Source organism: Cavia porcellus, unplaced genomic scaffold, assembly GCF_034190915.1.
Source record: "Cavia porcellus strain 051 isolate PalLab524CR breed Dunkin Hartley unplaced genomic scaffold, mCavPor4.1 scaffold_5, whole genome shotgun sequence".
NCBI lineage: Eukaryota > Metazoa > Chordata > Mammalia > Rodentia > Caviidae > Cavia > Cavia porcellus.
In genome coordinates, this window is record NW_026947488.1 from 47,913,936 (window position 1) to 47,930,124 (window position 16,189).

Below are 16,189 nucleotides of genomic sequence, written 5' to 3' on the forward strand. Positions count from 1 at the left end.
CACAAATTCAATGAAATATGTATGTCTACTAGAAGTGCTAGAGGGAAAGAAGGGTAGAGTCATCACTTGAAATCATAAGGATTGATCATTTTTTAGAATTCTGTTTTGTTAGTACATGTTTGCATTACGTGGTTTACATTCATCTTAAGGAGTAAGCACATGTACATAACTTGTCTTGTACAAGACAGGTCTTGATTCTTTATTTCCTTTCCCCAATAGAAAACATTTTAGACTTGATGAAGTAAGTGTATCTTTAGTTCCATAAACAGGATAAATAAAAGTAAGTCCAAAACTAGATATATAATAGAAAAGCTGAAGAATTCTATATATGAAGATAAAATGTTAAAGACAACTGAAGAGAAATGCTCTAAACAGGGGGCTGGGGATTTAGCTCAGCGGCATAAGCACCTGCCTTGCAAGCAGGCAGTCCTGAGTTCAATCCCTGGTACCAATAAAAATAAAACAAACAAACAACAAAAAAAGAAATGCTCTAAACAAAACAAAAAAGAAACAAGTGAAGGGAGATATAGATATGTATGTATAGGCAAATCAACATTGTAATATACAAATGATTTTAATCAGGCTAAAGATTAAAGAATGCAAAAGCTAAAAAATGTGAAAGATGCTGTTTGTAACAGCTGCAATTTTCACACAAACGATCAGAGGTTTAGAAGTGAGATTAGTGAGGTCAGGAATGTAGCTCAGTGGTACAGTACTTGCCTAGACAGAGGAAAATAAAGGGAAATGGCCTTACCCATGCGTTCTTGGCTGGAAACTAAATTTCAGTCTTTTAGAGACCAACTCAATAACGTTTACCAAAAATTTGTTTCACCTGTAATGCTACTTAAAGGAGCTGGTCTCACAAAAATCACCTAAGTTCTCAAAGGTGTTTGTAATAACAACAGGAAATCATAAGTTAGGTGACTTATATGGGATAGGGGAGTGCTTTTGGGCGGTCTTGAGGATTGAACTCATGGAGCACTGAACTTTTAAAAACAGGATCTCTCTAAATTGCCCAGGTAGTAGTAATGTAGAAAAGACGTATGAGGGCCCAACTAGTTGAGTGCCTCCAGCTTTGCTCTCCAATAATGCAAAAAATAAAAAGCACCTGGCATAAAATAAATTGTATGTACTTATATTAGTTTTCAGAAGTGTGCACAATACAAACATATTTTTAAAATCTGTATTTATATAACTTTTGTATACAGCAAGTTTTTACTTGCAGTAAAGGAATGTCATTGATCACATGGGGGGGGCTGTTAAATATGATGGCCAGGAGCCCACATAGTGGTAAGCTTACATCCTTACTGCCTGGCATCTGAGACATTATCTCTGCTGTAGCAACAGAAACAAATGCACATTTACAGCATTATAGTCTTCAAGATACAGATGGCTTTTTCTCCTGGTAGGTTTGATTTGCACTTCACTTTCACAGTTGACAACTCTGTACTTCCAAAATGGGGGTCAGGGGAGGCACCTCCAAGTAGGTAGTTAACAACCCTGGTCCTGCACCTGGCATTACAGACGACCTGTATGTAAGGTCTTGTGCCCAGGTCCAAAAGAAAAAGGCGGGAGACCCAAGGGACGCCACCCCGCCCACCTCTGAAGGCCCGCAGTACGCTTGCCGCGCCCCTGCACTCGTGTGCGCCAATGGAGTTCAAGAAGGGCGGGATTTGCACGAATGAGAGATACGATTGGTCCTTGGGTCTAAGCGGTAGGCGGAGCAACGTGATGACGTCAAACACTGGGTAAAGGGGGCTGAAAGCGCGCTGGCGGAAGTGGCGGTATTCAACGGCTGTAGCCGAAGCAGTCTGCTTCTCTTCCTCTCGGTCTAAGGCTCTCGCTGCAACTTCGCCTGCTCGCTCTTATCCTCAGGAAGCCTAAACCGGCTGGGCTTTACTTTCCTCCTCGTGTGCAGCTGTGTCGTCGCGACTTCGCCACCATGTTCGAGGCGCGCCTGGTCCAAGGCTCCATCCTGAAGAAGGTGCTGGAGGCTCTCAAGGACCTCATCAACGAGGCCTGCTGGGATATCAGCTCGGGCGGCGTGAACCTACAGAGCATGGACTCGTCCCACGTCTCCCTGGTGCAGCTCACGCTGCGCTCTGAGGGCTTCGACACGTACCGCTGTGACCGCAACTTGGCCATGGGTGTGAATCTCACCAGGTGAGCGGGGCCTAGGGACTAGGCCCTGAGGCAGCCCCAGCCCCCTCTCTTGGCGGGAGCGCGCCGGGAGCTGTGCCCGGGTTAGCTGCCAAGGCCAGCTGCGCCTTCCCATTGGCTGTGACGCCGGGGGCGGGCCCAGTGGAACGCGCGGTTCCGAAAAGCCCGCGCTGGCAGCAGCGCGAACCGGCTCTTTCCGCGCCAAAGTCACCAAGCCGGCCGTGGCGGGAAAATGACCGGCTTCTCTGCGGTGTCCCCAAAAATCTCTTTCCGAGCTCTTTGCTCATTAAACTCCAGCAGGCCTGGGGGGAAAACCTTAGTTTTGGTTGACTTGAACCACCTTATAATATGTAGTAGTGACAATTTGTCACTGTCGTCTTATATAAAAACATGTGTCTGGGGTTTCTTACTCTATTTTTACATATCCTAAAGTTGCAGGAAAATTTACCCAGGGCAGGAGTTTTTAACTTTCTGATCATTGTCGATCTAGTACACGTGTATACATTTTTTTAAAGCTTAACGGAAAACATTAGTTAACCAGTGTACATGTATTTTAATAGGTTTACTAGATCATCTTGAAATATTTTTGTGGCGTGATTTACTTCACCCACGGAAGGACTTTGGAATTCAGAAAATACTGTTTTATTTCTCCAAAGAGATGAAATGCTTTTTATTCGTTCAGATGGTGGTAGGTGCCAGGTTGCATCCCAAATGGCTGGACCCATACTCACCTCTTCCAACGGTGTTTAGCCTGTCTCCCCTAACCAGTTCCTCCCAAATGCTAACTGCTTATTGCTTTGTAAGTCTAGATGTTAGGTAGAATAATGTTGATTTAAACCCCGTGTCTTCTGTGTTTTAGCATGTCCAAAATATTGAAATGCGCTGGCAATGAAGACATCATTACCCTAAGAGCTGAAGATAATGCAGACACTCTGGCACTAGTATTCGAAGCACCAAGTAAGTTGCACCCTATTACTGAGTTAGTGTGAGGCTGAACCAGGAGGATTTTAAGTTCAAGTTCAGGCTGTGCAATGTAGTGATATAATGAGACTGCCACAAATTTTTCTCCCTGCTCCCATTTGTTTGGAGGCAAGATCTCCCACTATATATTGAGCCTGGCTTTGAAGTCATTGTGTAGGTCAAGTTGGTGATCCAACAGCCTCAGCCTCTCAAGTGTTGGTTTTACAGGTTATGGTTGCTTGTGATGGTTGTAAAATTTACATTGTTATGAATACATGCCTTTCTTTAATATCATTTGCTTTCATTTGGTAGATCAGGAGAAAGTATCCGATTATGAAATGAAGTTAATGGATTTGGATGTTGAACAACTTGGAATTCCAGTGAGTATATTTCTGATTATAGAGGATACCATACAGTGTCATGGTTTAATTCTGAAACAGAGCTCAAACTACCAACGCATAGGAATTTTGAGAGTATTTCATCACATCTACTTTATATTAACATTTTCCAAAAAAATTAGATACTTTGCTATTGGTTGATCACACACTTGCAGTTGTAGTTGAAAAAAAGTTTTGTTAGGAAATAGGCTTTAAGTCATGTTACCATATCTTACGTGGTGCATGTTCCAAAATCACCCAAGTTACCTAGACTGAGATGATGGATTTGTCACTTTTCTGAAGCACAGTAGTCTAAAATTTAAAATTCATCATTTGTTGAATTCATTGTGTTGCCACATACTTAAATTACTTACGGATTTGTTTTTTTCCTAGAGTGCTTGGTTTCTGTTAGATATTAAGCATATCTTAGAAATGTGTTAAGGACCTGGAGTTAGTCAGCAACGGTAGGAGGCTGGCTGTTTTTTTGCTCCTGGGTGGTGGAATGTGTAAACCAACGAATTTTGTTTTTAGGAGCAAGAATACAGTTGTGTGGTAAAGATGCCTTCTGGTGAGTTTGCACGTATATGCCGAGACCTCAGTCACATCGGAGATGCTGTGGTGATATCATGTGCAAAAGATGGAGTGAAATTTTCTGCAAGTGGAGAACTTGGAAATGGAAACATTAAGTTGTCACAAACCAGCAACGTTGACAAAGAGGAAGAAGCTGTAAGCAGTAAAATCAAATTTTAAATTTGTGTTTAAATAGAAACTACCTTGAAAACAAATACTATCTAGTACTAGGATATTTGGTTAAAGAAAACCAGATAAAATAGTGAAATTTGAAAAACATTGTTAATCTGTGAGCAATTTATAGTTGCCTTCCAATTTAGTACTATGTCAGAAAAGAATCCAAACTCAGCACTTATTTTACAAACCTCAGCACCATGAATTTGTGGATTAAATCCATACATGCTCTGAGGGTAGGATTGCCTGATTTTTAGCTTTATGGAAATAACTTCTGCTTTTGCCAAATAAGTGAGAGCAGGATAGCAGCTTGGAAGGGATAAGGGTAAAATTCTAACTTACAAATTTTCATGTACATTCTTTTAATTGAAGTAAAAGAGTCACTGAAATTCTCCAGTCTGAATTTTGCTATTATATAGGTATGTGTTAATTGGCATCTTCTGCCTTACATGTTCTGTAAACTGGCAGTCACAACTCGATAGGTTTGATGATGTTTGAGGTGTGGGAGAGCAAGAGTACTAGATGGGTGGTGGTATGTACCTCTGTTAGATACAAGGTGTGTGGATGTTTTTACGTTAGTAGTCATAATAGTTTCCTAGATCCAGAGCTTTCCCAGGTTGCATAATTTCATTGTCTGTTGATACAGGAAGACAGGTCAAGTAGTACTTGGGCATTATCAGTCTTCAAAAATTAATTTCATTACCCCCTCAAGTTTTAGGTAATGTATATTAACTAATGGATTGGAACTTTGTTTTTCAAATGCAATTAATCTTTTTTCTCTAATAGGTTACCATAGAGATGAATGAGCCTGTTCAGCTAACTTTTGCACTGAGGTACCTAAACTTCTTTACAAAAGCAACTCCACTCTCTCCTACAGTAACACTCAGCATGTCTGCAGATGTACCCCTTGGTAAGATAATACATTGGAACCTTGTTTTGTTGGCCATGTATGTAATGCTCTTCAGTAACTGACTTCCTGTTTTTCAGTTGTAGAGTATAAAATTTCTGATATGGGACATTTGAAGTACTATTTGGCTCCCAAGATTGAGGATGAAGAAGGATCTTAGGCATTCTTAAAATTCAAGAAAGAAAAACTCAGCTATTCAAGAACTGCTTCTGAGATGCCAACGTGTACTGAAGTCTTTTCTATTACCAAATTTGTACCTGAGTACATATGTAGATAATTGTTTTCTGTAAATAACCTTTTTTCCCCCTCTATTCTCTATACTTGTTTAAAAAGGTCCAGAGTTAAATCTGTTGTTAACCTAGAAATTACTGCCTTACTTAAATACTCCTAGTGATCTTTATAATAAAAGGGCTTGACTATTTTTCAATTTAAATAAAGTTATTTGAACTTAAAATGTCACAGGACAATGCCTTCATTTGGACTTCGGCAAAATGCCTTACTAAATTCTTGGTAAAACCTACACGTTCATGTAAAAGCAATTATTTTTTCAGTTTAGCATAAATCCATTTATGGAGATAGGTATTTTAAGTACAAGTGACCAGAATTTATTTAACCTGAACTCAAACAAATGATAGAGTAGAATAAATCCTGTTATTTTCATCATTTTTGTCAGTTTAGCAAAAATTCACTTTCTAGAAGCTTGACATCTCAAGGCTTATATTGTTACAGGGCACTGCTTTTTTTTATGTATAAGAGAGGCTTGGAAGCTTTAGTGTATCTGCCCTGGGCCTGAGGAAGTTTCTAACTGTAAAAATCCCCTCAGTGTCTTTGATTAAAGTTTCACTCCCTTAAAGATGTATATAAATCCTGTGGATGTTGGATCCAACCTAGAAAGTGAAAAGCCTCTGCAGTTTTGAAGAAACTGCTTTAAAACATTCAGGGACTGCTGCAAGGTTACTGGGGTGCCACATGTTGTCACTATCGTTTTTTCCAGCATATTTTGCTTTGTGTATTAAGTGACTAGTGCCTTTGTTACAATAGTGCTTAGGACTGACTTCCTTGTACCCAGTAGTCACTGTTCATTACTGTGCCATTGATTTGGGGAGTGGTGGACTGCAAGGATGCCTAAATGGGTTTGTCACAGCTGCAGGACTGCATTTGTCAGTATTCAAGTATTTTTATGGTATACAAACTACCTTAATAAATGACCTTTTCAACAAGCTTCGTGTGCTGAAAAATGTCCCTTGCGGGCATGTAAATCTGGACGAAGCCTCTAAAGAGTGTTGTATCCACTGCACAGCCAGCGGTGTGTCTCCGTGTAACGCTAGGTAGTCTGAGCTGTAGAATGCATGACTTGGCAGCTCTGGCGCCCAACTTCACCATTGGGCATCTGCCTCGCTCTATGTTGCCCGGAGGGCATCGTGTAGGAACCACGCAATAGATTTGCCCGGGGTCCGATTATGACCCAGATGGGCGGAGATGTTGGCATGCTTGCTGCAGTGTAGGCCAGTGCCAGGCTCCGACTGCAGGGTCCCTCAAGTCACGGGGCGGGGTAGGGGAGATGCCGGGACAAACGCTAACTCAAAGGAGTTTGCAACCCTTCAGAAGGCTAGCCCAGAACATGCCCCGCAGCGCCGCGCGGACGTCGCTCCCTGTGACGCCACTTCCGGCGCTTCCTCAGTCCGCCACTTCCGGCGCGCGCTTCAGCTTCCTAGAGGGCCTGGTGGCAGTTAGACTGACGGTGCCATGCGGCATTCGTCCGCTCTACAGTTCCCCGCGGCTGAGGTCCCTGCGCGTGGGCGGCGCGGTGCGGTCCTCCGGTGAGGCGTGCAGGCAGCGGACGGGGCCGGCGCGCCCTCCTCGAGCCTGTGCTCTGCCGACGGCGACCTCACGGCCTGCGGCTGCAGCCTGTACGCTCTTGGCCTCTCTCCAGAATCAGTTTTGTTTGTTTTACGCCTGAATTCCCGTCGGCTCTTGTTTCTCTCTGTTGCAACGTCTGCAGGCTGTCAGGAAAGTAGCGTATGTAGAAGGGCGAGGCGCAGTGCCAGGCACCTTACTGAGCTTTTATAATTCTTCTAACACTCGGATGCGGAAAGATTTTGGGATTGTATGGGGGCTGTTGAAAAGCCGGTTGGAATCTTGAACTGATTCTTTAAAAATACTATTGCATGACTTTCGTTTTCCGTTTTAGAATTCTTTCTCTCTGCCAAGTGTAAGCGTACAACTTCCCATTCCCTTGTGTCCTACATTTTTTTGTTTTGGTGTGAGTGTATGAACTAATGGCAAAGTATGTACATAATCTTTCTAGATTGCACGCTAATGCAAATCAAGTGTGATTAAATACCCTGAAAATTCCCATGCATTGGTAGTTTGAATTTTGTTACCAGAACTGAGCTTAATTGTGTGGTTGCGTCACTTCTAAAAACCGAGTACTTACACGATTTAACTAACCTTTTTAGAAAAGTGTATGGGTGAGCATTATTTTTATTTTTTCAAAGTAATCGATAAAAAGGGAGAGAAACATTTAACGCTACTTCATTCGTGATGCTAATTGAGATCATCTGTACAGTTGTTAATTTTTGTTAAGTATAAAGCACTTAGAACAGCGCCTGGCACTTAACCAACACTTTCCTTTGTTCACGTAAGTTTGTAATTATGAAAGAAACGAATACAAATTTCATATTTTTGAAATTGAAGTCCCATGGTTTTAACATCCTGCATACTGTCAAACAGGATAAAATAGCCATGGTTTCATTGCTGCTACTTTGTGTATTCTGAACAATGAGCCAGATTTTTTTTCTTTTGGCAACATGGGGCTGTGATCCATTACCTTGAGTTTAATGATGAGCAAGCACTGTACCACCAAACTGCATCTGTGGTGAAAAATGTCAGATTCCCATCAGATTTTTATTCAACTTTTTTAGGTAGCTATGTGATGATCTGGAAAAGAGCACTCACTATTTTCTTGACGTGGGGTGAGCCAGAGAGGTATCTGAAGGCGCTGGTATGTGCTGATAGCCAGTAGGTGATTTTTTGTGTGTGTGCCAGGAATCAAACTCATGACCTCAAACTTACCAGGCAGGCGCTTAAGCCACTGAGCTAAATCCCCAGCCCCTAGTAGGTGATCTTAATTTAGAAGCTTTATGCTAAAAAAAAAAAAAAGGCAATATGCTGGTGTGAATGTAATCTCTTCTCTGTCCTCTAGTCCCTCTCTGGCAAATCAGAGAATCACTTGAACATTGGACATGTGTTTCTCAATGTGGAGGGGGGACAGGCCATGAGGTAACTAAAAAATGTGGACTTCCATGTCAGGTGCACCTGGGTTTAAGTCCCCACTCTCCCACCTACTCTATGTATGACTTCGGAAAAATTAGCAAGCAGGGAATGGCAGTGGCAGAGGACACTGTAGTCTGGTTCTTAGTGAATGTCCTGGCTGTCACCGTAAGTGGACAGACTAGGGTAGGCCCATAGTAAGGATGCTTTCACTGTCAGAAATACCAGGTTTTAAGAGCATTGAGGTCTAAATTGCAAGTTCTAGTCTAGCATGTTGGTTCAGAACTCCAGTGCATGATATCTGAAGTCACTGGCAATAATGTATTACTGTCACCTCTAGACAATTAACAACTTTTTGTTTTAGACTGTAGCTGTGTCAGCGTGTTATGATGCCATCCCGTACCAACCTGGCTACTGGAATCCCCAGTAGTAAAGTAAAATACTCAAGGCTCTCCAGCACAGACGATGGCTACATTGACCTGCAGGTAAATGCGGAAGGGAGGGGACAGGCTGACTGGCTGTGTTTCTGTTGAGCTAGAGAAGAGCTAAGTGGAGGTTTTACTGGCCTGGGATTAGAGGGAGCTGCAGGAAGTAAGCTCATCTCTGAGAAAGGGACAGCAGTACCTCAGTTTCAGTTTGTAAACATTTTTAATGCCCTGTAGTTTCAAGTTTTAAGTCTATCCATAAAATAAATACTTTTTTTTATTGGTACCAGGAATCGAACTCATGACCTTGTCTTGCCAGGCAGGTACTTATGCCACTGAGCTATATCCCCAACCCACTTTGTTTTAGGTGAAATTATTATTTTTTTTTTTGTCTTTTTCCTTTTTATCGGTACCAGGGATCGAACTCACGACTGCCTGCTTATAAGGCAGGCGCTTATGCCACTGAGCTAAATCCCCAGCCCCATAGGTGAAATTATTTTAAGGACTGTGTTTATTTGTACTTTAGTCAAAGCCAGTTCATCTTTTAAGGGAGAAACTAACAGCTAAAGTCAGCAGACTGTGGGAATCTTCTTTGCTGATGTCACGAGATCTAATTTATTAAAGATATTTTTGTGACAAACAATAAATAAATAATAAAGAATATTAAGTTTGTACCCTATCTTGGCCATTATAAAGTACTGTAGTACCATAGCATTTCCTTTTACTTGTTCGCCTTAGCAAAGAATATTCTAGCTAAGACGAGCTAGGGATAAAATCATAGAAACCCATAATTTTAAATGTAAATAAATCGATTCTCTCTACTCTTTGGATGTGTACTTAAAGCAAAGATAAAAATAGATCTGGTAAGTTTCCAGCCAGTTAGGTCAGAGTCAACCATGAACCTTAACCATAGCAAATTTGTGCTCGGCATGGTAGCTAGTGACTATAATCCCAGGAAGCTGAGGCAGAAGAATTGCCTGAGTTTGAGGCCAGCCTGGGCTGCTTGATGAGTTCAAAGGCCAGGCTGGAATATATAGCAAGACCCTTTCAATAAAAAGTGTCTCAGGTGGGAATTTAGCTCAGCAGCATAAGCACCTGCTTGGCAAGCATGAGGTAATGAGTTTGGACCCCAGTACCAAAAAAAAAGTGTCTCTTATCCTTGAATCGAACTTGTTCATAAGACAGTGCTTTAGAAAACAAAAAACGAAATTGTGGTTTTTAAAAGCTTTGACAGTGTGCTAAGTCCGAATCCCAGAAATCGCTTCACTTCTTTACTTCTTTGTGGGATGGTGTTTACTCTGAAATCCCCATAGGTCTGTAAATACATATAGTGACCAAGTGACCAAAAAAGTGCCTTGAAGTACAGGGTGTGGCTTGTAGAATGTTAGACCTGGGAAGAAAAGCACCCCATGAGGACTCCCTGGAGTGCCTGCTAGCATGTAGCGAGAGCTTCATCTACTGACTGGCCCCTGCCTTTCTCTCCTGGAGCTATGCTTGAAGCATCCAGGTTGGTTTTTAATTATCCTTCCTATCCAGGTCTTCACCCTATCATCATCATAATGTTCTTTGTCTTTCTTTTTTGTTTTTGTTTCTCTTACAGTTTAAGAAGAGCCCTCCAAAGATCCCTTACAAGGCCATTGCACTTGCTACTGTGCTGTTTTTGATTGGTGCCTTTCTTATTATTATAGGCTCCCTCCTGCTGTCGGGCTACATCAGCAAAGGGGTAAGATGGTGGCAATGTCTCATGAGAAATGGGAGCTAGAGTACTGTCATTTTTATATTCCATATAGTACACCAGATTGCAGCAGAGAGAAGAAAAAAGTATTTCTTGTATAGTTTATTCTTCGATAAAACATGTTTTGTTAGCTGGGCGTGGTAGCCCACACCTATCATCCAAGCAGACTGGGAGGCTGAGACAGGAAGCTCACAAACTCAAGTGCAGCCTAAGCAACTTAGCAAGACCCTATCTCAAAACAAAAAGAGCCAGGGGTAGTGGCGCACGACTGTAATCGCAGTAGTCAGAGGAGGCTGAGGCAGGAGGATCACCAGGAATTCAGACCAGCCTGAGTTATACAATAGTTCAAGGCCAGGTGGGACTACATAGCAAAAACCTGCCTCAAAAAACAAATAAACAAAACTTAAAAAAAAAAAGGTCTGTGTATGTGAGTCAGTTGGAAGACCCTGAGTTCAATCCCCAGTCCTACAAAAACGGACTTCAGAGGTGGGTGTCATCAGGTAGGCAGGCTTGGCCTTGAGCTACTGGGTGGTTTGTCTGCAGCCACAGTGTGGACTAGCAGAGTTGGCCCTGGACTCAGCACTTCCGTGTGGTCACAAAAAGAGAAAAGGAGCCAGTGTCAGACAGCTGTAGGCACTGGGTAGATTGTGGTGCGTGCATCTCATGGAATGTTGCCCTGCAGTTCAGACATATGGAGCATTTCTAGTCCTGGCAAGTGCTTGTTGTGAAGACTTTTTTTTTTCTTTTTTCTTCTTATCGGTACCGGGGATCGAACTTATGACCGCCTGCTTGCAAGGCAGGTGCTTATGCCGCTGAGCTAAATCCCCAGCCCCTTGTTGTGAAGACTTATAGGACACGGTGTGGCATCTTCACAACGGTGGACTTTGGAGAGGAAGCAGAAGGAAATAAGCCATTCTCAAAGAATGGATAATTTTCTCTTCAGTTTTTAGTATTTTAAAGTTTTCTGTCAGTCTGTAACCAGGAAGAAAATAGATGTAAACATTACCTTGGTACTGCACAACGCAAGAAAGATATTCAGGAAACTGTAAAATAGTGATCCATAGATTGGGCCTGTGGCTTTATTTTAAAATGTGTGAATTGCCCAGTTCTACTGTAACATTTTCCTTCTTTTGCCACCAGGGGGCAGACCGGGCCGTTCCAGTCCTGATCATTGGCATTCTAGTGTTCCTGCCAGGATTTTACCACCTGCGCATTGCCTACTACGCATCCAAAGGCTACCGCGGTTACTCCTACGATGACATTCCTGACTTCGATGACTAGCGCCTCAGCACTAAGAAGAGTCACGGTGGAGCTGCACCCAGCTTTTACAATACTGAGTGGAAACCATGGCTAAGGGCTGAGAAATTTTGTAGATGTTTGACAACTCAGTGGCCAGATTTTATGAGCCCATCCTGAAAATGTTCACTGAGCTTACAATTAGCTAATTAGGACATGCTCTCGTTGTCATCTCCTGGCCCTGGCAAAAGCTCAAGTTTTTCCATATGAATTGGTAGCAGGAAAGAATAGCATTGTTAATTATCTTGAAAAGCAGGAGGTGAATCTGTGGGGAAAGTGGTAGTGGTGCCACTACTATCCTCTTTAGAGCTGAGGATTTCTTTTAAACGGTCTTTATTGTCAGTTTGTCTTACAGCAAATGGAAATATGCAATATGTCTAATTTCCTTTACTAAGTCAATTTTAAAATGTTTCAGTACCTTCCCCCTGTGTATATCTCTGCACCTTTGTGTTTTATGGGAGATTGGGGTAAAATCAAGCATCAGTGTGGGACCTCCTGTAATATTTTTTACTTGCTTTGTTATTGACAGCAACCAGGATTTTTTTTTACACATAGAGTGAGTTTTCAAAATACAGACATTGTCTCTGACAACCAGTCTTTGGCCAGCTCTGATCTAGTTTACCCATAGGATTGCCAGCAGATTATTTGGGTCATTTTGTCCTTTGTAAGTCAAGATGTTCTATATGTCACTCCTTGAAGGACTGGACTGTGGGTAAGTTGTGCAGGATTTATAACTCAATTCCAGTATCCTGATAAAGGCTGCAAGACTAGATTGCTCTCTGGAAGCCTAGATTGCCTTAGGTTGATTCTGTTTCCTTACTCAAAAAAAGGGATGCATATTCAAAAGAAATTAAAAGGTCAAAACCCAAATCCAAGACTTAAACTCAGTTTACTTTAAGCAGAGTTCAGAAAGCATTGTATGATTATAGGTGTCTGACCCAGGACGACCCATGTGTTTAGGGAACTGCCATCATTAAGTCACATCCTACTTTCCGAACCTTTTCTGTTTTTTGAGACTGTCTCTCTGTATAGTTCAGGTGAGGCTCAATCCTCCTGCCTCAGCCTTTGGAGAAGTCCAGAGTCAGGTTGATTCTCGGTAGTGGGTAGGATAACGTGAGGTTTGGTTTTGCAGGGCCTGGATCAATGCCTTTAGGGTCTGGGTCGGGTGGTAAGAAGTAGGGACCACAGTCCATTGGGAAGTGGATATTTTACCTAGAAGCAGCCTCCTCCCTTTTAAAACACTAGTTCTGGCAGTACCCTCACTGCTTGTAACCGTAGTTACGCTTCTTAGTCGCTCTGAACACTGAAAGGCCCCCTGACTGCTGCAGCGGTGCACCATGGGGACTCCAGATCTATTGCTGCAGCAGAGAGCTGTGCGCCAGTGCTGGGACCCAGACGCCAGCTGCTAGGAGCAGGAGCCAAGGCTGTCAGCCCATTGCCCCCTGTTGGCCTGTGGTTCAGAGATGAGAGTCCCGTGATCTTGGCTTCTGAATTCTCTTGAAAACCACATGGTTGTTCATTACTGAGAGACCCTGGTGGCTGAAGGAACGTGACAAGATCCACTTCAGCAGGGTAGGACGCCTTGGTTCCCACAGCCCAGCACTCCTTCATTACTTTATACCCAATCTGCAAGCATTGCCAGAGGCAAAACCAGCTTCCTGCCTCCCCGAAAGTGCAGCCCTGCTTGAAGGCCAGACCCGTGAGGACATGGTGTCCCTTTCCAGTACAGGCAGGCAGGCAGGCCAGTTCTGTTGAATTCTGACTCCTAAAGTGGCCCTGTGCCAGCTGGCCTATGTGCTTGAAGTAGCATGACCTGTGGGGGTGGGCCCTGCTGGCATGTTCCTCACAGTCTACACAGGAGCCGGTATAGGTAGCCTCCCGCCAGGGGGGACCCAGGAGAGAGAACAGCCACGATGACTTTCTGCTGACCTTTGAAGGTGTGAGTCCAGGTCAGCGGACTTTGGGTGCCTTGTCTATCAAGCGATTTCTTTCGACTGGGTCCTGCAGGCTTGTGACTTAGTCACAGTTCAGGTTGTGGTCAGAGGGCACAACCTGACCTCAGTAACCCGAGGGTTGACATGTTATCTCAGGAGCTTCCGTTCCAGCCTTGGGGTAACGCTGTGGCCCAGTGAGGACGGCACCGAGTGCACCCTCAGTAAAAGTGGCTGCTTGGGGGTTGGGGACGCCTTTGGTTTCAAGGCGCAGAGCCCTTGTGCTGCCCCTGGGGATGCATCCTCAAAGGACCAGGCAGGCAGTGCTTCCTCGTCTGCCACCAGGAGGTGTGGGGAAGCTGAGGGGCTGGACCTCAGTCGCTGTGCTCCTGTCCTTGGGGAAGCATAGGACACTGGCAGACCACTCTTGCTGTGGCACTGCCATGGGGGCATCAGACCTCCTCTCCTGGAGTTCTCACCTTTCTTCCTCTCCTTTTCACCTCCTCTCCCTCTGCATCCAACTCTGCCTTGCCCCTTACCGTTCAGAGGCTGTGGTCTAGATGGGCCGCATGGGTAACACCAAGGCACTTGGAAACGCAGTGTCCTGCGCCTGCCCCCTAAGTTAGCTTGTGTTGTGATGAGACCCCTGGGCTCTTTCTCTGGGTCAGATGAGCTGGCCGGGATGCCTTAGACCTCAGGTTCCTCACCTAGCACTGGGTCTCCTCAGACAGTGCCAGCGATGAGCAAGGAGGCACCAGGAGGCAATGGCTCCTTCTCAGTCTGTCAGTATTCTCTAGCAAAAGTGTAGCTCTGGGAGCCTAACAAATAGGATGGGCACAGGATATCGCAGAAAGGCTTCTGAAAGATCTTTTCACAAGTAGCGAGAAACCGAAACGGGCAGATCTTGGCAGGGTAGAGTGTACTTCAGTCCCCTGAGTCTGGGGGCTGCGTGGTGCAGCTTATGAGCCCGTGAAAAGCAAGACAGTTTTTCCTTAGGCTTCTCTGGACGGCAGGCCTGGTGGCTTACAGTCCACCCTCATTGCTGGGGGTGGGGGCTTCCCTTTCCCACCCTGATGTTTCCATGCTCTTATTCCTCACAGTAACATAAGACAAGCCAACCTGAAAACGCACGGTGTGAGGGGTGAGCTTTCTGGGCCAGGAGACTGATCCTTTGAGAGTGCTTTTCTCTATGATTTAGGGTCTGCAGGGCAGCCTGAGACTTCCACCCCCACACCCAGCAGAGCTGAGAAGAGCAGCTCCCTGGGCGGTGGTAGGCATCAGGAGAGGGGTGATCAGGAGGAGCCTCAGGCAAATCAGGCCACCAGCTCTTGGATCTGTTATCAGTGGTGCTAGATGAGGGAGGGACCCACAGCTTCAAGTGAGCTAGAATATTGCTGTGCCACCAAGCTATGTCTTCAGCCCCTGTAAGACTCCAGGCTTAGCTACAAAGGACTTGCTGAGAGCTCGGAAAGTCTCCCATTCTTGGGAATGTCAGGTTAATATTTCTGTTTTTGTTTGTAGCTATTTTAAATGGGATTTTGGCATAGTTTATTGTTAACACACAGAGGCACTACTGATTGTATATATTTTTTATATTTTTATTTCATTTGTTTTTTGGTCTTTTTGAGATAGGGTCTTGCTATACAGTTCAGGCTGGCCTTGAGCTCACTTTGTAACACAGGCTGGTCTCAAACTTGTAACAGTCCTCCTGCCTCAGCCTCTTGAGGGCTGGGATTACAGGTGTGCACCACCACACCCAAATAATGTATCCTACAAATGTATGGAAAGTATCTAGTTCTAATGTTGATGTGTGCGCATGTGTGTGCAGTCTTTCAGGTTTCCTAAGTATTGACAATTTTACTTCCTTTCCAAGTTGGATGCTTCTTATTTCTTTTCCTTATTTAATTGCTCTTAAGGCTAACTGGCAGCACTATGCTGAATAGGAGTGGAGAGAGGGGGAACGCTTGTCTTGCTCTGGGTCTTAGAAGAAAGCCTTTAACTTCCCATTGCATATGATGTTGGCTCCGGCTTGGCACATGTGCCCTGTATTGTGCTCAAGTACATTCCTTCTGTATCCAACTTGTTGAGTTTTGTTTGTTTTGTTTTTGTTGTTTGGCTTGCTGTTTTGTTTTCATTTCCTTTGTTTTTTGATACAAGATCCAACTATGTAATATAGTACAGGCTGGCCTCAAACTCACAGTGATCCTCTTGCCTCACCTTTCCAAATGCTGCAATTATAGGCATGTGCCACCTTGCCGGGCTCCCAGCTGAGAGTTTTTACCATGAAAAAATGTTGAGCTGTATCCAGTTCTTTTTTTTGCATCTATTGAGCTGCTCATACGGTTTTTGTCTTTTGCTCTGTCAATGTGGTGTATTAGTTT

General features: G+C 43.9%; 2 protein-coding genes across 4 annotated transcripts; both read left to right on the forward strand.

The window, feature by feature from the left end:
* The first annotated feature begins 1,749 nt into the window (after positions 1-1,749).
* Positions 1,750-5,607, forward strand: Pcna (proliferating cell nuclear antigen). Its single transcript, XM_003476599.5, has 6 exons — positions 1,750-2,163; positions 3,020-3,117; positions 3,433-3,500; positions 4,029-4,223; positions 5,028-5,151; positions 5,229-5,607. Exons 1-6 carry the CDS (start codon positions 1,943-1,945, stop codon positions 5,306-5,308), a joined length of 786 nt encoding a protein of 261 aa, XP_003476647.1. The 5' UTR covers positions 1,750-1,942; the 3' UTR covers positions 5,309-5,607.
* Positions 5,608-6,831: 1,224 nt separating this feature from the next.
* Tmem230 (transmembrane protein 230) lies at positions 6,832-12,747 on the forward strand. Of its 3 annotated transcripts, XM_013159940.3 has the most exons (5): positions 6,832-7,058; positions 8,073-8,152; positions 8,786-8,906; positions 10,447-10,569; positions 11,722-12,747. In XM_013159940.3, exons 3-5 carry the CDS (start codon positions 8,808-8,810, stop codon positions 11,860-11,862), a joined length of 363 nt encoding a protein of 120 aa, XP_013015394.1. In that variant the 5' UTR covers positions 6,832-7,058; positions 8,073-8,152; positions 8,786-8,807; the 3' UTR covers positions 11,863-12,747. The 3 variants fall into 3 exon arrangements, with proteins under 3 accessions (XP_013015394.1, XP_013015395.1, XP_003476453.2); XM_013159941.3 differs by lacking the exon at positions 8,073-8,152 and having other exon boundaries at positions 6,832-7,167; XM_003476405.5 differs by lacking the exon at positions 8,073-8,152 and having other exon boundaries at positions 6,833-7,058.
* Positions 12,748-16,189: the final 3,442 nt, after the last annotated feature.

Bases quoted from the DNA above. Each gene is read 5' to 3' on its own strand.
- Tmem230 (XM_013159941.3), top strand. From the start codon at position 8,808: ATGATGCCATCCCGTACCAACCTGGCTACTGGAATCCCCAGTAGTAAA. The intron at 8,907-10,446 runs GTAAATGCGGAA...TTTCTCTTACAG, and splicing joins ATGGCTACATTGACCTGCAG to TTTAAGAAGAGCCCTCCAAA. The intron at 10,570-11,721 runs GTAAGATGGTGG...TTTTGCCACCAG, and splicing joins CGGGCTACATCAGCAAAGGG to GGGGCAGACCGGGCCGTTCC.
- Pcna (XM_003476599.5), top strand. From the start codon at position 1,943: ATGTTCGAGGCGCGCCTGGTCCAAGGCTCCATCCTGAAGAAGGTGCTG. The intron at 3,118-3,432 runs GTAAGTTGCACC...TTCATTTGGTAG, and splicing joins ACTAGTATTCGAAGCACCAA to ATCAGGAGAAAGTATCCGAT. The intron at 5,152-5,228 runs GTAAGATAATAC...CCTGTTTTTCAG, and splicing joins GTCTGCAGATGTACCCCTTG to TTGTAGAGTATAAAATTTCT.